The sequence below is a fragment of the Aegilops tauschii genome, chromosome 1 (genome assembly GCF_002575655.3).
Source record: "Aegilops tauschii subsp. strangulata cultivar AL8/78 chromosome 1, Aet v6.0, whole genome shotgun sequence".
In the NCBI taxonomy this organism is placed as follows: domain Eukaryota; kingdom Viridiplantae; phylum Streptophyta; class Magnoliopsida; order Poales; family Poaceae; genus Aegilops; species Aegilops tauschii.
This window is the reverse complement of record NC_053035.3, coordinates 91,742,270-91,763,213: the sequence shown is the minus strand read 5'-3', so window position 1 is coordinate 91,763,213 and position 20,944 is coordinate 91,742,270. Positions and strand designations below refer to the sequence as shown.

The window sequence follows — 20,944 nt, the reverse complement described above, 5'->3', positions numbered from 1 at the left end:
TATAGGGCCGAAATGTTAAACGGGCCCTTAACAGGCCAAAACTAATATCAGGCCGAATTAATAAGTGGGCCTTTAGCAAGTGGGCCCAAAAGCATAGTGTCCAGTTGACGGGCCGAATCTGATATGGGCCATAACTGAGCCCAAAGCCTCTTAAAGGGCCGGACCTGATCTGGGCCGTAATTTGGCCCGGAACGTGGTAGGCTTTTAACGGGCCGGATCTCATATGGGCCACTATTAGGCCCGGAGCGTGGCAGGCCATTAATGGACCGGATCAAATATGGGTCGGCATTTGGCCCAAAACATGGCAGCCAGTTAATGGGCCGGCCTACTAGGGTCCTCAAAATCTTGTGGGCCTACAGCTGGGCCGACCCATTAATGTCGGTGAAATCTCGTGGGCCTTTAGCTGGGCCGGCCCATTATGATCCGCAAGAATCTTGTGGGCCTTTACCTGGGCCGACCCATTATGGCACACAAAAATCTTGTGGGCCTTTAGCTGGGCCGGCCCATTATGGCCCGCAAAATCTTGTGGGCCTTTAGCTGGGCCAGCCCATTATGGTCCGCAAAATCTCATGGGCCTTTAGCTGGGCAGGCCCATTATGGTCCGTAAAATCTTGTGGGCCTTTAGTTGGGCCGGCCCATTTAAACTTGATGGGCCGGTCCACGTGTCAACATATCATAGGCGCGTCTCGCCCATTGGATGAGTGACACCTGTGCCAACGCGGACCTGACACGTGTCTCCTCCAGCCAATGATGATTTTACACGTGGAAAATCCCCATTGGTCGGGGCTGTTAACGGGTTATCGGATCCAAAACCCGACCCGATAGCTTAACGGCGTTCCGTTATGGTGGATGCCACGTGTCGGTCACCCTTGACGAAAGCACTTCTGTGACGCGCGATTTATCGTCATGGAAGTGGACACTTCCGTGATGAAATTTTGGTAATGTCATGGAAGACTTCTATGACAACACAGGTATGACTATCTTGATTCTGTCATAAATTTGTCATGGATGTACATGCATGACAAAAAACGTGACCTACTGTGACAAACACGTATCATCACGGAAGTGTCTTTTTTTGTAGTGTCCTTAGGTGTATACACAAAAATCAGTATGGGTTCCTTAAGGGTAGGTCGATTCAGGATTGTCTGGCCTGGAGTTTTGAGTATATCCATCAATGTAAACAGTCCAAGCGTCCAATCATAATTCTTAAATTGGATTTTGCTAAGGCCTTTGACACTGTCAAGCATGAGGTTATTCTACAAATGTTGCAGCATAAAGGGTTTGATGCCAAATGGATATCTTGGGTTAAACAATTACTGTCCACAGGTTCTTCGTCTATGCTGTTAAATGGAATTCCAGGAAAGCAATTTAAGTGCAAGTGTGGGGTCAGACAGGGTGATCCCCTATCACCATTGTTGTTTGTCATCGCAGCGGATCTGTTGCAGTCTGTGGTCAACCAAATGTTGGAGCATGGCACGCTCTCTTTGCCTATTCCAACCCATGACAGAGATTTTCCTATCATTCAGTGATGACACGATTATTTTTCTTGCAGCTAAGGATGATGAGCTTGTTGCCCTAAAGAACATGCTGCTTACCTTCCAACAATCCGCAGGTTTAAAGGTGAACTTTGCTAAATCTTCAATGATTCCATTGAATATGAGTGATGAGGAGGCTACTAGGCTTGCTGCTATTCTTGGTTGTAGAATTGGGCAGCTACCATTTACTTACCTTGGATTGCCATTGGGAACTACTAGGCCAAGGATCATTGACCTAATGCCTCTAGTTGACAGTCTTGAGAGGAGGTTAACTGCGAGCTCTTCCATGCTGAATCAAGGTTCTCGTTTGCAGCTTCTTACCTCTGTCCTGACCTCTCTGCCAATATACTTTCTGTGCAGCCTCAATATTCCACCAGGGATCATTAAGCAGCTAGACAGAATCTTCAGGCAATGCCTCTGGAGGGGTAATAGTGATGCTCCAAAGCAGTCTCTGGCTGCATGGGAGCTCGTTTGCAGGCCAAAAGATAAAGGGGGTTTAGGAGTTATTAATCTGAACATCCAGAATAAAGGACTCCTCATCAAGCATCTTCACAAGTTCTATAACAAGGTTGATATTCCTTGGGTGACACTAATATGGAACAGCTACTATGATCATGGGGTTCCACAGGCCACAGCTCAAGCTGGATCTTTCTGGTGGAGGGATGTTCTGAAACTGCATGAGGCTTATACTGCTATTGCCTCAGCTCATATCAACATGGGTGACACTGCTTTGTTCTGGACAGATTCTTGGCACATTGGGGGTTCTGCTAGACCCCTATGTTGGAGATTGCCTAGGTTGTTTTCTTTTTTCAATAATGATAAGATCTCAGTGCAGGAATTTCTTCAATCCCAGGATCTGTTCTCTATGTTTTATTTGCCTCTTTCTCATGAGGCTACTGCTGAGTTACACATGCTGGAAGGTTGGATCATGCAGTTAGACAGAGACCCCTCTATACCTGATGTTTGGATATGGCCTGGTAAATCAGGGGAATACACTGCCAAAAGCTTCTACATGATCATGCACTCCCACCTACCTACAATACAACCTTGCAAATGGTTGTGGTAGAGTAGGTGCACCATGAAGATCAAGGTGTTTGGGTGGCTGTTATTCTTTGACAGATTCAACACCAAGGATATGCTAGTTCGAAGACATTGGCGCTCAAGCCAAGATGACAATCTCTGTCTCATTTGCAGTGAGCTACTGTATGAGGATAGAATCCATCTGTTTTTTAATTGCACATTCAGCTGTAGAGTCTGGAGCTACTTGGGCATTGATTGGTCTGGAGGCCCCGATATACTGCAATGTATCGTGCATGCTAGATCTAGCTTCAGGCACCCTTTCTTCTGTGAAGTTATGCTGATAGCAGCCTGGAATATTTGGATTTTAAGAAATGGCAGAACCTTCAGAGCTGAGAGAGCTACTTTCAGTGCTTGGAAGTGTAAATTCATCCATGATATTTCATTGCTTGCTCATAGGGTGAAGGATTGTATTAAACCAAAACTCTTGGCTTGGGTTGATTCTTTGTTGTAAAGCAGGTAGGGATGTTTAGTCATAGGTAGGCTTTTTTATTTTTTTTCTTTGTATAGTCTATAATTTGCTTGTACAGTTCTGTTTTCTTTAATAAAGGGCTGTGGGGCTTTGCCTCACAGTAAATATTCAAAAAAATATGTTATGTATTCAAGACTAGTAAAAAACTTTCTTATGAGTGTGCTGAATGCTAAGAGAAGTTTGATGCTTGATGATTGTTTTGAGATATGGAGGTAGTGATATTAAAGTTGTGCTAGTTGAGTAGTTGTGAATTTGAGAAATACTTGTGTTGAAGTTTGCAAGTCCCGTAGCATGCACGTATGGTAAACGTTATGTAACAAATTTGAAACATGAGGTGTTCTTTGATTGTCCTCCTTATGAGTGGCGGTCGGGGACGAGCGATGGTCTTTTCCTACCAATCTATCCCCCTAGGAGCATGCGCGTAGTGCTTGGTTTTTGATGACTTGTAGATTTTTGCAATAAGTATGTGAGTTCTTTATGACTAATGTTGAGTCATTATATGCACTCTTACCCTTCCATCATTGGTAGCCTCTTCGGTACCGTGCATTGCCCTTTCTCACATTGAGAGTTCGTGCAAACTTCGCCGGTGCATCCAAACCCCGTGATATGATATGCTATTTCACACATAAACCTCCTTATATCCTCCTCAAAACAGCCACCATACCTACCTATTATGGCATTTCCATAGCCATTCCGAGATATATTGCCATGCAACTTTCCACCGTTCCATTTATTATGACACGTTCATCATTGTCATATTGCTTTGCATGATCATGTAGTTGACATCGTATTTGTGGCAAAGCCACCGTTCATAATTTTTCATACATGTCACTCTTGATTCGTTGCTATCCCGGTATACCGCCGGAGGCATTCATATAGAGTCATACTTTGTTCTAGTATCGAGTTGTAATCATTGAGTTGTAAATAAATATAAGTGTGATGATCATCATTCATAGAGCATTGTCCCAAAAAAAAGAGAAAGGCCAAAAAAAAGAAAGGCCCAAAAAAAGAGAAAATAAAAAGGGGCAATGCTACTATCCTTTTTTCCACACTTGTGCTTCGAAGTAGCACCATGATCTTCATGATAGAGAGTCTCTTGTTTTGTCACTTTCGTATACTAGTGGGATTTTTTCATTATAGAACTTGGCTTGTATATTCCAACAATGGGCTTCCTCAAATGCCCTAGGTCTTCATGAGCAAGCAAGTTGGATGCACACCCACTTAGTTTCTTTTGTTGAGCTTTCATGCATTTATAGCTCTAGTGCATCCGTTGCATGGCAATCCCTACTCCTTGCATTAACATCAATCGATGGGCATCTCCATAGCTCATTGATTAGCCGCGTTGATGTGAGACTTTCTCCTTTTTTGTCTTCTCCACATAACCCCCATCATTATATTCTATTCCACCCATAGTGCTATGTCCATGGCTCACGCTCATGTATTGCATGAAGGTTGAAAAAGTTTATGATTACTAAAGTATGAAACAATTGCTTGGCTTGTCATTGGGGTTGTGCATGATGAGAGCATTCTTGTGTGACGAAAATGGAGCATGACTAAACTATATGATTTTGTAGGGATGAACTTTCTTTGGCCATGTTATTTTGAGAGGACATAATTGCTTAGTTAGTATGCTTGAAGTATTATTATTTTTATGTCAATATTAAAATTTTATCTTGAATCTTTCGGATCTGAATATTCATACCACAATTAAGAGAATTACACTGAAATTATGCCAACTAGCATTCCACATCAAAAATTCTGTTTTTATCATTTACCTACTCGAGGACGAGCAGGAATTAAGCTTGGGGATGCTTCATACGTCTCCAACGTATCTATAATTTTTGATTGTTCCATGTTATGTTATATTCTGTTTTGGATGCTTATTGGGCTTTGTTATGCACTTCTATATTATTTTTGGGACTAACCTATTAACCGGAGGCCCAGCCCAAATTGCTGTTTTTTGCCTATTTCACAGTTTCGCAGAAAAAGAATATCAAACGGAGTCCAAACGGAATGAAACCTTCGGGAACGTGATTTTCGGAACGAACGTGATCCAGAGGACTTGGATCCTACGTCAAGACATCAACCAGGAAGGCATGAGGTAGGGGGCGCGCCCTCCACCCTCGTGGGCCCCATGTTGCTCCACCGACGTACTTCTTCCTCCTATATATACCTACGTACCCCCAAACTACCAGATACGGAGCCAAAAACCTAATTCCACCGCCGCAACCTTCTGTACTTGTGAGATCCCATCTTGGGGCCTTTTCCGGAGCTCCGCCGGAGCGGGCATCGATCACGGAGGGCTTCTACATCAACACCATAGCCTCTCCGATGATGTGTGAGTAGTTTACCTCAGACCTTCGGGTCCATAGTTATTAGCTAGATGGCTTCTTCTCTCATTTTGGATCTCAACACAATGTTCTCCCCCTCTCTTGTGGAGATCTATTCGATGTAATCTTCTTTTGCGGTGTGTTTGTTGAGACCGATGAATTGTGGGTTTATGATCAAGTTTATTTATGAACAATATTTGAATCTTCTCTGAATTCTTTTATGTATGATTGGTTATCTTTGCAAGTCTCTTTGAATTATCAGTTTGGTTTGGCCTACTAGATTGATCTTTCTTGCAATGGGAGAAGTGCTTAGCTTTGGGTTCAATCTTGCAGTGTCCTTTCCCAGTGACAGTAGGGGCAACAAGGCACGTATTGAATTGTTGCCATCGAGGATAACAAGATGGGGTTTATATCATATTGCATGAGTTTATCCCTCTAGATCATGTCATTTTACTTAAAGCGTTACTCTGTTCTTATGAACTTAATACTCTAGATGCATGCTGGATAGCGGTCGATGTGTGGAGTAATAGTAGTAGATGCAGGCAGGAGTCGGTCTACTTGTCACGGACGTGATGCCTATATACATGATCATACCTAGATATTCTCATAACTATGCTCAATTCTGTCAATTGCTCAACAGTAATTTGTTCACCCACCGTAATACTTATGCTCTCGAGAGAGGCCACTAGTGAAACCTATGGCCCCCGGGTCTATTTACCATCATATTTAATCTCCCGACAACAAGCTATTTCTCGCGCTGTTTTTATTTTGCTTTCTTTACTTTGCATCTCTATCATAAAAATACCAAAAATATTACTTTATCATATCTATCAGATCTCACTCTCGTAAGTGACCGTGAAGGGATTGACAACCCCTTTATTGCGTTGGTTGCGAGGATTTATTTGTTTGTGTAGGTGCGAGGGACTCTTGCGTGGCCTCCTACTGGATTGATACCTTGGTTTTCAAAAACTGAGGGAAATACTTACACTGCTTTACTGCATCACCCTTTCCTCTTCAAGGGAAAACCAACACGGTGCTCAAGAGGTAGCACAAGGCACGCATTGTATTGTTGCCATCGAGGATAAAAAGATGGGGTTTATATCATATTGAATGAGTTTATCCCTCTACATCATGTCATCTTGCTTAAAGCATTACTCTGTTCTAAGAACTTAATACTCTAGATGCATGCTGGATAGCGGTCGATGTGTGGAGTAATAGTAGTAGATGCAGAATCGTTTCGGTCTACTTGTCACGGACGTGATGCCTATATACATGATCATACCTAGATATTCTCATAACTATGCTCAATTCTATCAATTGCTCGACAGTAATTTGTTTACCCACCGTAATACTTATGCTGTTGAGAGAAGCCACTAGTGAAACCTATGGCCCCCGGGTCTATTTTCCATCATATTAATCTCCCGTCAACAAGCTATTTCTGGCGCCGTTTATTTTTACTTTGCATCTTTATTTCTCTTTATCATAAAAATACCAAAAATATTATCTTATCATATCTATCAGATCTCACTCTCGTAAGTGACCGTGAAGGGATTGACAACCCCATTATCGCGTTGGTTGCAAGGTTCTTATTTGTTTGTGTAGGTGCATGGGACTCGTGCGTGGTCTCCTACTGGATTGATACCTTGGTTCTCAATAACTGAGGGAAATACTTACACTACTTTACTGCATCACCCTTTCCTCTTCAAGGGAAAACCAACGCAGTGCTCAAGAGGTGTAGCACCTACTGTCTCCAACGTATCTATAATTTATGAAGTATTCATGCCATGTTTACAACAATTTTATATGGTTTTGGTATGATTTGCATGGAACTAACCCGGAGTGATGCTGTTTTCAGCACAACTACTGTGGTGTTGTTTTTTGTGCAGAAATGAAAGTTCTCCAAACGAGCTAAACCTTTTTGACGATTTTTTTGGAACAAAAGAGACCCCCGAAGCTTCGTGGGAGGGCCAGAAGAGCCATGAGGAGGGCACAACCCACCAGGGCGCGCCTGCTGGGCCTGGCTTGCCCCGGTGGGTTGTGCTCACCTCGAGGCCCATCTTAGCGTGAAACCAACGCCAAAAAATCCTATAAATAGAGAAACCATCAGGGGTTAACCTAGATCAGAAGTTCCACCGCCGCAAGGCTCTGTAGCCACCGAAAACCAATCTAGACCCTTTCTGGCACCTTGCCGGAGGGGGGGGGGAATCATCTCCGGTGGCCATCTTCATCATCCCGGTGGCCACCACGATGAGGAGGGAGTAGTCCACCCTTGGGGCTGAGGGTTTGTACCACTAGCTATGTGTTTAATCTCCCTCTCTCTCGTATTCTTGAGATGTCACGATCTTGATGTATCGCGGGCTTTGTTAATGTAGTCGGATCATATGGTGTTTTCCCCTCTCTATCTTGTTGTGATGAATTGAGTTTTTCCCTTTGAGATTTCTTTGTTATCGGATTGAATACTTTTATGGATTTGAGAACATTGATATATGTCTTGCAATTGTATACTCGTGGTGACAATGGGGTATCGTATTGATTCACTTGATATATGTTTTGGCACTCAACTCGCGGATTCCCGAGGTGAAATTGGGGTGATCTATGCATAGGGGTTGATGCACGTTCTTGTCTTTGTTTCTCCGGTAGAAATCTTGGGGCACTCTTTGAAGTTCTTTGTGTTGGATTGAGTATTATGAATATGAATTTGCTTTGGTGTTATTTTAGTATGAACTCTAGGATAGATCGAACGGAAAGAATAGCTTTGTGTTATTTCAGTAAGAACTCTTGAATAGATCGAACGGAAAGAATAGCTTTGAGGTGGTTTCTTACCCAACAAACAATTTATTCTTATGTTCTCCACTAGATAAGAACTTTGGAGTGATTCTTCATCGCACTTTGTGGGGTGGTTATATGATCCAATTATATTAGCACTGTTGAGAGTTTGCACTAGTGAAAGTACGGACCCTAGGCCTCATTTTCAAGCATTGCAGTACCGTTTTTGTGCTCGTTTACTATTTGCTACCTTGCTGTTTTTATTTATTCATATTATAAAATATATTTCTACCATCCATATTACACTTTTATCACCATCAATTCGTCGAACTAGTGCACCTATACAATTTGCCATTGTATTAGGTGTGTTGGGGACACAAGAGATTTCTTGTATTTGGTTGCAGGGTCGTTTGAGAGAGACCATCTTCATCCTACACCTCTCACGGATTGATAAACCTTAGGTCATCCACTTGAGGGAAAATTGCTACTGTCCTACAAAACTCTACGCTTGGAGGCCCAACACGTGTCTACAAGAATAAAGTTGCGTAGTAGACATCAAGCTCTTTTCTGGCGCCGTTGTCGGGGAGGTGAGTGCTTCAAGGTATATCTTTAGATCTTGCAATTGAATCTTTTAGTTTCTTGTTTTATCACTAGTTTGGTTTATAAAAGAAAACTACATAAAAATGGAATTGAGGTTGCATCATATTATTGATCATCTTTATAATATCTTTCTTGAAAATGATGGATCGGAAAATTGTGCTCAATTGATAGAAGAAGAGTTCTATAAAATGTTTGGCATAAATGATGAGCATGATTGCAATGTTGTTAGTATGAATTCTTTGAATATCCATGATGCTAATGACATGCAAAGCCATAAGCTTGGGGATGCTATATTGGATGAATATGATATTTTTAGTCCCCCAAGTTTTGATGAGAAAATTTATTATGATGATTGCATGCCTCCTATTTATGATGATTATATTGATGAAAGTGGATTTGGAGAGGTCATGAATTTATTTAGTGATGAATCCACCATTCTGGATGAGGCTTCAATTGACTATGACAACAAAGTTGCTATCTATGATGATTATGGTGATGACATGTATGCTATAAAGAATAATGATAAACATGAAACTCGTCATCATGATTTTAATTTTCAATCACATGATAGTTATTTTGTTGAGTTTGCTCCCACTACTATTGATGAGAATAAATTTGCTCATGTGGAGAGTAACAAAAAATTTATGCTTAGGTATCATGAAAAGAATGCTCTATGTGATGGTTATATTGTTGAATTTCTTCATGATGCTACTGAAAAATATTATGAGGGAGGAACTTATGATTGTAGGAATTGCAATAATATCAAGTTTCCTCTCTATGTGTTGAAAATCTTGAAGTTGTGCTTGTTTTGCCTTCCTATGCTAGTTGATTCTTGCTCCCATAAATTATTTGCTCACAAATTCCCTATTCATAGGAAGTGGGTTAGACTTAAATGTGCTTTCCATGTGATTCATGATGCTCTTGATATGTTTCAATTCTTATCTTTTATGCGAGCATCATTGAACTCATCATGCCTAGCTAAAAGGCATTAAAGAAAAGCGCTTGTTGGGAGAAAACCCAACACTTTTACCTACTTTTTTTGTATGTTCACATGATTATGCTACTGTATTGATCATGTTTTATTGCTTTTCTTTCAGTAAAGTGCCAAGTAAAGCCTTTGGGATCATGTTGGGTGATAGTTGATTTGATCTTGCTGAAAAACAGAAACTTTTGCGCTCACGAAAATAATTCTCATTTTTAACAGAAGAGTGCTTTTGAGTTGATTCTTTTTGCAGAAGATTAATATACAAGTTTCTCACGTGGTCCTGGTTTTTTCATAATTTTTGGAGTATCAGAAGTATGGTTTGAGTACAGATTACTACAGACTGTTCTGTTTTTGACAGATTCTGTTTTCAATGCATAGTTAGCTTGTTTTCTAGTTTCTATGGCTTATATTGCTCAATGTAAATTGTAGAAACGATATGCTACAGTAGGTATTGTGTGAGAACAATTATGTATCTTATCTTTGACAGTACCAAAAGTGGAATCGTTTTCTCTTTATCATACTAACCTATCTCACAAAGTTCCGTTAAGTTTTGTGTGATTGAAGTTTTCAAGTTTTGGGCGAGATGTCGATATGAGGAGAATAAGGAGTGAAAAGACCCTAAGCTTGCGGATGCCAAAGCCACCCCAAGGTAATATTCAAGGAAGATCCAAGCAACTAAGCTTGGGGATGCCTGAGGGAGTCCTGGACTAAGGGGTCCTCGGGGGTCCGGCTTGTTATCCATCGGCCGGACTGATGGGCTATGAAGACATGAAGACCGAAGACTATACCCGTGTCCGGATTGGACCCTGCGTGGCGTGGAAGGCAATCTGGGCGATCGATTATGAAGATTCCTCCTTATGTAAACCGACTCCATGTAACCCTATATCTCTCCGGTGTCTATATAAACCGGAGAGCATAGTCCGAATAGGACAGATTCATTACCATATACTCATAGGCTAGACTTCTAGGGTTTAGCCATTACGATCTCGTGGTAGATCAACTCTTGTAACACTCATATTCATCAAGATCAATCAAGCAGGAAGTAGGGTATTACCTCCATAGAGAGGGCCCGAACCTGGGTAAACATTGTGTCCCCCGTCTCCTGTTACCATCGATCCTAGACACACAGTTCGGGACTCCCTACCCGAGATCCGCCGGTTTTGACACCGACATTGGTGCTTTCATTGAGAGTTCCGCTGTGCCGTCGCCAAGAGGATTGATGGCTAGCCTTGTTGTCAAGGATAATATCATCTCTGGAGGAGCCCTGGCCCCTGGTCAGACCCTCCGTCTCGGCGGCTTCGTTATGACCGCCAGCTTGGCCCTTAAGCCGACGATGACCTCTCAAGTCATCAAAAATCACCTCCGCGTTGATCCCGAATACTTCGCCCGCATGGATCTGGTAGAGTTGTCGTCGTTGAACGAACTCCTGGATCGCATGGCCACCATGGGGGTCGCGACAGACTATGATCGGGACGGGCTTAAACCCGACCGGAGAGAAATTAAAACTCCGCCGATCACCCACCAGATAGCAGTAGTCGAGGAGCAGATCAATTCTTCCACTATATTGAAGACGAACTATGTTCGAATCGTCGATCTTGAAGAGCCGGATACTTTCCGGCAGACGGTCATGCCTCTTCCTCCAAACATAGAGTCAGAGGACGAGTCTAAAAAATCAGTTGATATTCCAGAGCCCAAACTGTCAGGCCCGGTAGATCTCCAAACTCCGGATCCAAAATCGGGTCAGGGTTCGGACTCAACGCCACCCACCCACCCGGACATAGACGCTCTCAGGAGCATCAAGCAAAAGTCCCATGAAACGGTCAAAAGACAAGGTAAAAGACTGCCGCGACGAAGACGCGATAGCAGCATTCTGTAACAACTGCACGGATGAAGGTATCCTTAACGCCATCAATCGCCGCCGCATACCAAAGTTCACTGACTTAGCAACTATCGTACATAAATACAACGCGATGGAAAGTGCCTGGAAAACTCAGGAAGCTTGTTGCGAACCACCCCGACTCCCCATACAGGCGAAAAGGACGCACCCTCGTGGCACGCCCAGCCGAACAGTCAAAAAACATAAACCCTTTACGCTGCACGGCACCGTTCTGGAGGGATGGCTCAATGTCCCATGCAAAATACACTCGACACCGGATACCGTGGCAACCCACAGCCTTAGAGCATGCTGGATACTTCGGCAGGTAGCCAAGAGCGGCGAGGACATCCTTATCAAGGACACTCCAGAACAACACCTTCCAGCAAACGACGACAATAGGGTATTGACAGTCTTCGAGACATTCGCTTCAAACAATAAGTGTAAAAGGGCCCTGCGCGATCTCGCCGAAGTTTGCCAGGTCGCTGCAATTGACCCCTGGAACGACACGGCCATAACCTTTAATGCCAGTGATGAACCTAAATACAGAACTGTCCGAGCTCCAGCCGCATTAGTCCTCAGTCCCATCGTGGACGGCTTTCGACTTACAAAAGTGCTTATGGACGGCGGCAGCGGACTCAACCTCATTTATGAGGACACGCTCCGAAAGATGGAAATAGATAGGAGCCGCATCAAGAAAAGCAACACAACCTTCCGAGGTATCATTCCCAGCCGGGAAGCGCAGTGTGCAGGAAAAATTACACTTGATGTGGTGTTCGGCACGCCGGAGAATTATCGGTCTGAAGAAATAACTTTCCAGGTGGCCCCTTTCAACAGTGGATACCACGCCCTGTTAGGGCGAGAGGCCTTCATGCGCTTTCAAGCCATACCTCATTCTGGGTATATGAAGTTAAAAATGCCTGGGCCCAATGGAATAATTACCCTTGTCAGCGATCCGGACATAGCCTTCCGTGCCGAGAATAAAACCACATCCTTGGCCCTCGAGGCATTGTCTGAGGCCCTTGCGGCCGAAGAACTAAGCACACTACGCTCCATAGTGGATAAGGACGATGTGACCCTGGACAAACGACCTAAATCCACTTCTTTCAAGCCAGCAGAAGAAATAGTCAAATTTCAAGTCCATCCAACCGTCCCGAAGAAGACAGCGTCTATCGGAGCACAGCTCAGCCCGACTGTCGACGCCGCACTACGAGACTTCCTGCGCGAAAACTGGGATATATTTGCCTGGCATCCTTCCGATATGCCAGGAATCCCGCGTGAACTGGCCGAACATAGCCTCAACATACTAAAGGGATATAAGCCGGTCAAGCAAACTCTGCGGCGCTTTTCCAAACCCAAACGACAAGCTATGGGGGAGGAGCTAGCCAAACTCATCGAGGCCGGATTCATCAAAGACATCAAACATCCGGACTGGCTGGCAAACTTGGTAATGGTACCAAAAAAGGATAAATCCTGGCGCCTATGCGTCGATTTCAAAGACCTCAACAAGGCTTGCCCTAAGGATCCCTTCCCTCTTCCCCGCATTGACCAAATAATTGACGCTACCGCGGGTCACGACTCGCTATGCTTCCTTGATGCATATTCCGGATACCACCAAATCAAAATGAAGGAGTCCGATCAAGCCGCAACAACATTCATTACACCATACGGGCCGTTTTGCTTCAACACCATGCCTTTCGGGCTCAAGAACGCCGGCGCCACTTACCAGCGCATGATCCAAACATGCCTCGAGAAACAGATCGGCAAAACAGTGGAGGCCTACGTGGACGACGTCGTCATCAAAACCAGACACGTCGAAACACTAATAGACGACTTACGTCTCACATTCAACAATCTCCGCACATACGACATCAAGCTTAATCCAGAAAAGTGCATCTTCGGCGTCCCCACCGGTAAACTATTGGGCTTCATCGTTTCCAGACGAGGAATTGAAGCAAATCTAGCCAAAATCCGAGCTCTGTCGCAACTGGCCACGCCAACCGAACTCAAGCAGGTCCAAAAACTTGCTGGGTGCGTGGTAGCTTTAAGCCGCTTTATCTCCAGGTTGGGAGAAAAGGCGCTGCCGCTCTATCGCCTTCTGCGGCGCACCGATAACTTCGAGTGGACAGATGCGGCGACTGCCGGGCTGGAAGAAATAAAGGCCCTTCTGGCAAGCAACCCAATCCTGGCCGCGCCAAACGCCGGCGAACCAATGCTCTTATACATATCGGCAACACACCAGGTGGTGAGCGTCGTACTCGTCGTCGAACGAGAACAGGACGGACACAAATTTCCACTCCAGAAACCGGTATACTACGTATCCACCGTCCTCACACCATGCAAATCCCGGTACCCTCATTATCAAAAAATAGCATATGCAGTCTTCATGACATCTCGAAAATTGCAACACTACTTTCAGGAGTGCTCTATCACGGTGGCCTCCGAAGTGCCCCTCAATGACATAATTAACAACCGGGATGCAACGGGCCGGATTGCCAAATGGGCCATTGAGCTCCTGCCATTCGACATCACGTACAAACCACGTCGAGCCATCAAACCCCAGGTACTGGCTGACTTCATCGCCGAATGGACAGAAGCCGAACTCCCCAAAGAATACGGCGCGTATTCCAACTAGGTGATGCATTTTGACGGCTCCAAGATGTTGGCAGGGCTAGGGGCGGGCGTCATATTAACGTCCCCCACAGGAGACATCATCCAGTACGTACTCCAAATATTATACACAGACTCCAACAACGCATCCGAATACGAGGCCTTGCTACACGGCCTCCGGATGGCCGTATCAATGGGCATACAACGCCTGGAGGTGCGCGGGGACTCAAACCTCGCAATATCCCAAATCAATGGAGACTTTGACGCCAAGGATCCAAAGATGGCAGCTTATCGCAATGCCATTTTGAAGATGTCGGCTCGGTTCGAGGGACTCGAATTTCATCACATAGCCCGCGAAAGTAACTAGGCGGCAGACGTCCTTGCTCGCATTGGCGCCAAGCGCGACCACGTCCCACCTAACATCTTCCTCGAAAGGCTCTTCAAGCATTCCGTGGTATGGCAAGGGGGAGACAGCAACGACAGTCCCGTTCCAAACACAAACTCGGATAACGAACACGACGACATCATCGGAGGATCAACCACCGAAGTAACACCGTCGGCCCACCTCATCATGGCAGTAATAGCCCTGTGGAACGAACCATTCTTGGCCTACTTTAATAGGAAGGAGCTCCCAGAAGATCAGAATGAGGCTCGCCGCATAGTCCAGCATTCGAAAGCCTATAAAGTTCACGAAGGAGAGCTCTACAAGAAAAGCACTACCGGAGTCCTTCAAAGGTGTATCTCCGAGGAGGAGGGGCGGCAACTCTTGGCAGAAATTCACGCCGGTCTTGACGGACAGCACGCCGTAGCCTGGGCACTTGTCAGCAAGGCCTTCCGTATAGGATTTTACTGGCCTACGGCCCGGGCAGACGCACAAGACCTCGTCCAGCACTGCGTCGGATGCCAACTCTTCGCCAACAAAAGCCATATGCCCCCACCGCTCTACAAACAATCCCCATTACATGGCCCTTTGCGGTCTGGGGCTTGGACATGGTCGGACCCCTTAAAGGGGGAAGCCATAAGAAAAAGTATCTGTTGGTCATGGTGGACAAATTCACCAAGTGGATAGAGGCTAGACCGGTTAACGGCCGAGTCCGGACCGGTGATTGCATTCATATCCGATGTGGTACACCGTTACGGTGTACCGCACAGCATCATCACCGATAATGGTTCGAATTTCACAGCCGACGAGGTGAAAACCTGGTGCGCTAATCTGGGTATTAAGCTCGATTACGCCTCCGTCTATCACCCGCAAACAAATGGTCAAGTCGAGCGAGCCAATGGTCTCATTATGAGCGGCATTAAACCCAGACTAGTGCGTTCTTTGACAAAATCAAACAAGCACTGGGTCGAGGAGCTCGACTCCGTACTCTGGGGGCTGTGGACCATGCCCAACCGTACCACCGGATACACACCTTTTTTCATGGTGTACGGTGCAGAGGCCGTGTTGCCCTGCGATATTATACACGATTCACCTCGAGTGCGTATGTACGAGGAGAAAGAGGCCGAGTTGGATCGGCAGGACAACCTAGATGCCCTGGAGGAAGAACACGACGTCGCCAAAGCCCGTTCAACATTTTATCAACAGCAGGCTCGAGGGTATCAAAGCAGAGAGGTACGGGCCAAGACTTACAATGTTGGTGAACTCGTTCTACGCTTACCGGAGAAGAAAAAGGACAAACTCAGGCCCAAATGGGAGGGTCCCTTCATAATAGACGAAGTTCTCACCGGAGGAGCGTACCGTCTTCGTGATGCATCAGACAATCGCCTAGAGCCGAACCCCTGGAACGCGGCCAGACTATGAAGGTTCTATGCCTAGCGCCGAACTCGTTGTTAGTCTCCTTCTCCCCTATAGTTTCCATTACTCTTTCTCCCTTTTACACAATTTTTTCTTTCACTTTAAAGCACTCATTCGGCTTGACTGAACACTATTGACGTACACACCTTTACATATGTATGCCCATTATACCTGGGGGCTTCTTTAAACAGAAGCTTGTTGATATTATTTTCCGAGCATCAAGCTCATCACACATGCGCGCTTTCCCGCATGTCTTTTTCTTCGCCATTATATGCATCGATATGACTTAAGTTTTGGCCAAGCTGGGTTGCCTGGCTCCTGTGCTTACCCCTACGTTCCCGATTGTTCGGCTAGGTGGTAAAGGGAGCACCTCTGTGATTGTTACCGTCGGGTCATCCGGATGTGTACCTCAGACCGGGTGAAGCCGAAAGCTAGCGTTCTTAAGGGAATATTCGGTCGGTGGATGAAAAATCTCTTTTGCACTCACTCTATTGTGAACCCCCAGAAGCTATACATACTGTGATTATCACATCATACTTCAGACATGCCTACTAATGCATGCACACCCAGGGAAAGGAACCCTTAACGGAACTATTCTCTCTGGAAGATGTTTCTTACGACTCAAATGTAATATAACATAACTAGCAGAATACAACTTGTCTGTTCAAGCAATTATGACCCCTACGCCTAGTTTTCCAGGCATGCCCCGGCCTATTCGGCCGTGAGGGTATCCAGAAACACTCCGTACCCTCGAGTCCGGAGGTTGAAGCGAAAAGGTCTGCCATGACAAATGATATACAATTCAGCTAGAATTCCACACGGTGAGGAAAGTACATAGTCACTTGGACTCAAACACTTCCTCCTCTATACCGTCCAACAGGCAATCTAACTTACAATCCTGTTGGGAATATTTGGCGGCCACCTCTACCTGGTCATATACTAAACTAACTGGAATTTCTTCCCCATTCGGCCCTACCGGTCCGACACGCGCCATGTGATTAGGATCAAGCTTGGTATACCGAGTCTTCACCATGGCCCAAGCCTCTCGTGCACCCTCTCGACAGGCCGATATCTTCCATAGTCGGATATGCCGCCGTGCGCCTTTGAAACGCTCTACAAGCTCCTCCATACTTCCTGGAGAAGAGGCGGAGGGCCATAGAGCCTTGGCAACACTCCGCATCACCAGCCTCGCCTGTTCGTGCACGTGCGACAGCTTATGCAGCAGATCACTCGATGATCCGGACACCTCCTCTTTAGGACGGCCCGTCAATATACCTGCAAGCATGGCTACATCAGTTTCATTTCTCTCCGAACTACTAAAAACAAATAAGTTCGGAAGCATACTGAATATGCCGCCCCGCAGTTTCTTGTTCTCCTTTACGGAGTCGGATAGTGGGCTCGCACATCCTTGAATTCTTCACCCAACTTGGTGTTGGAGTCCTGCAGCTTGTTTTTCTCGTCCCTGACGCGGGCCAACACACGTTCTCCTACGGCGTGTTGCCTCTTCGCCTCTCTTTCTCCCTCTTGGGCGGTCTTCAACTCCTTGTCAAATTGGTCAGGTGACCCTATTATGCGATCAGTGGCAGTATTAGCACATTTGGTATACATTCACTATTCCTCAATAGCGGGGAATGTTACCAGTGGATAACTTCTTCAAATTCTCTAGTTCGGTGGTGACAGTATTTAACTGCGCCCGACACTGTTCCAGCTCTTGGACTAGCATGTCGTTCTTCTCGGTAAGAACCTGGCGGTATAACGGTCCTCAAATCAGTTGTACCAACTGCTTTCAGTCCCGAGGGCTACTGGCACATGGCTATTCTATTTCGGAAAAATCAAAAAACTTACCCGCACATCTGTTAAATACTGCTTCGTGGCTCTACTAAGCCCGGTTCGAGCAGTTCGGATGTACGCATCGGCTGAGCTGAAGGCATTGAATGCCTCTTCCGAAAGCTCAGGGTCTCGTAAAACAGCCCTACAGCGCCGATGATTCATGACGCTCTCCACCTCCGAGTTGGTAACGGACATGTTCTCCGAACCCTCGGCTGAAGGACAGTCCGACACTATTCCTACATTGGCTCCCGCCTTTCCAACGGGATCTAAATCCCGGGCGCGGGGAGTACGGCTGGCCGGACCCTCGGATTTAGTCCGGTGAACCTTTTTCCTGGTGTCAAATAAGCATACAAGTTACAGTTGGATGTGACTGTTGACGTATACCTTTAAATCCTTACCTCTTTGATGAGGGACCGGTCGTGACTTCGCCGACCTTCCTTTTAGAGGCCTTGCTCAACGTCGGAGCCGCTCTCTTCGGAGCTGCCCGGGAGTAGTATGACGCGCCGAACGCCTCCCCTGTGGAAGCGCGAGACAATGATGGGTGAGTCAGTGCAAGGAAGCTCTTTTGAGAGAGGTTTGTTCTCAACGGCTTACGTGGGAAGCAGGAAGAAGGCCAGGGTAATCGGTGATAATGGCCACTTCCATGCCATCGTAGCTCGCCTGAAAAAACACCCCTTCTGCGAGTACCACGGTTATATCCGGATCCTCTTCGAACCCGGTATCCAATTCCCGGTTGTGGTCCTCAGGCTGTGGGGCGGGGCTGTAAAACCCCTCGGTGATTCTTCGCCAATGCTGTTATAGGTGTTAGGAATAAGCAACTTGTATTCCCATGAGGCCATAGGCCGATATATATACATGTACAGGTGTGGTACATATGAAGGAAACCCCTTATACTACGGGATAAATACAAAGGGGTATACATGACTTATATTATAACTCTAACACCCCCCCTCAAACTCATGGTGGAGGAACAACACTGAGTTTGGAGAGATAAAAGCCATGTTGTGCTCTAGTCTGGGCCTTTGTCAAGAAATCCGCCAACTGTAACTCGGAAGGCACATACTGAAGAGCAACGACCTGATCCTGCACAGCAGCGCGCACATAGAAAGCATCAACACCAATATGCTTGGTGAGCTCATGCTTCACAGGATCGCGCGCAATGCTAATAGCACCTGTACTGTCAGATAAGAGCATAGTCGGTGTAGTGATAGAAACACCAAAGTCCTGAAGTAACCACCGTAACCAAGTCACCTCTGTCGTCAAAAGAGCCATAGCTCGCAACTCAGCCTCAACACTCGAACGGGAAACTGCAATCTGTTTCTTCGTCTTCCAGGCAATGAGAGAACCGCCAAGAAAAACACAGTAAGCAGAAAGCGAACGGCGATCAGAAGGATCACTAGCCCACGTAGCATCCGCATAGGCCTGAAGCTGTAAAGAACTGGAGCTAGGAAAGAAGAGACGGTGAGAGATCGTGCCCCGAAGATATCGGAGAACACGAAGGAGATGACTATAATGAACCGATGTGGGAGCAGAAACAAACTGACTGAGAATATGAACCGGATAAGAGATGTCCGGACGAGTGACAGCTAGATAAACAAGACTGCCAACGAGATGACGATAACGCGTCGGGTCAGGGAGAGGATCACCATCAGTAGCACGAAGGTGAACATTGAGCTCCATAGGAGTCTCAACAGTGCGCTCGTCAGAAAGAGCAGCACGAGCAAGAAGATCCTGGATATACTTTTCCTGGGATATAAAAAAGCCATCAGAGGTAGAAGAGACTTCAATCCCAAGAAAATAGCGAAGAGGTCCAAGATCAGACATAAGAAACTGCTCACTAAGACGGGCCTTTACAAAGGCAATATACTCGGGGTCATCCCCAGTGATGACCATATCATCAACATAGAGAAGAAGAAGAGTCCGGCCACGAGGAGAAAGGTGAATAAACAATGCGGGATCATGAACACTTGCTGAAAAACCAGCAGTAGTGACCACAGAAGCAAAACGCTCAAACCAGGCGCGAGGGGCTTGCTTAAGGCCATAGAGAGAGCGACGAAGACGACACACCATGCCATCAGGAACCGAATACCCAGGTGGTGGCTGCATGTACACCTCCTCACGCAGCTCACCATTAAGAAAGGCATTCTTAACATCAAGCTGAGATATAGACCAGTGGCGTGCAGAGGCAACGACAAGAAGTGTACGAATAGTGGTCATATGGGCCACAGGAGCAAAAGTCTCGTCATAATCACGACCATGCTCCTGCTGAAAACCACGAGCCACGAGACGAGCTTTGTGACGCTCAAGAGAACCATCGGAGCGAGTCTTAACCTTGTAGACCCACTTACAAGTAATGGGACGGACTCCGGGAGGAAGAGAAACAAGATCCCAGGTACCAGTGCGTTCAAGAGCAGCAATCTTCTCTGCCATCGCAAACTGCCATTCAGGATGACCAACAGCCTGACGGTAAGAAGTCGGCTCAAGAACAGCAGCACCAGCGGTGGGAAATCCAAAGCGATCAATAGGCGGACGAGGACGAGAACGCAAGCCATAAGTAGGCTGAGAGGAAGAGGATGACTCATCCAGGGAAACATCCACAGGCCATGAACGACGAGTGTAATGCTGAGGAAGAGATGGAACAAGAGAAGGAGGAATCGCCAAGGTAGAATCAGGGGGTGGCGACGAAGAAGTCACTGGAGAGAAAGGTGTAGAATCCGGTGACATGCTAGGTGAGGAGACCGGGGAAGATGATGACGGTGAATCGACAAGAGGTGGAGAAGCAGAGGGAGTGGGACGAATAGGCACAGGCGCAACGAGAGTGACAGGGGAGTCAGGAAAAGTGAGAAAGGAGATATCCTCCACGGAAAAGACCGAGGAAGATGGGCGTGGGTAAAAAGAACGAGACTCATCAAAAGTCACATCTCGAGAGATACGCATCCGGCGACCAACAGGATCCCAACAACGATAGCCCTTATGCTCATCACTGTAGCCTAAGAAGACACACTCAACAGACTGAGCGGTCAGTTTGGTGCGTTCGCGGGGGGCAAGAAGAACATAGCAAACACAAC

The 20,944-nt window shown here is 46.0% G+C and overlaps 1 protein-coding gene across 1 annotated transcript; it reads left to right on the top strand.

The window, feature by feature from the left end:
- Positions 1 to 1,500: 1,500 nt before the first annotated feature.
- On the top strand, positions 1,501 to 2,601 carry LOC141027713 (uncharacterized). Its single transcript, XM_073504963.1, has one exon. The coding sequence runs from the start codon at positions 1,501 to 1,503 to the stop codon at positions 2,599 to 2,601; it is 1,101 nt and encodes a 366-aa protein (XP_073361064.1).
- The last annotated feature ends 18,343 nt before the right edge of the window (positions 2,602 to 20,944 follow it).

What these genes read in the sequence shown, in the direction of transcription:
- LOC141027713 (XM_073504963.1), top strand. Translation starts at nt 1,501, where the DNA reads ATGACAGAGATTTTCCTATCATTCAGTGATGACACGATTATTTTTCTT.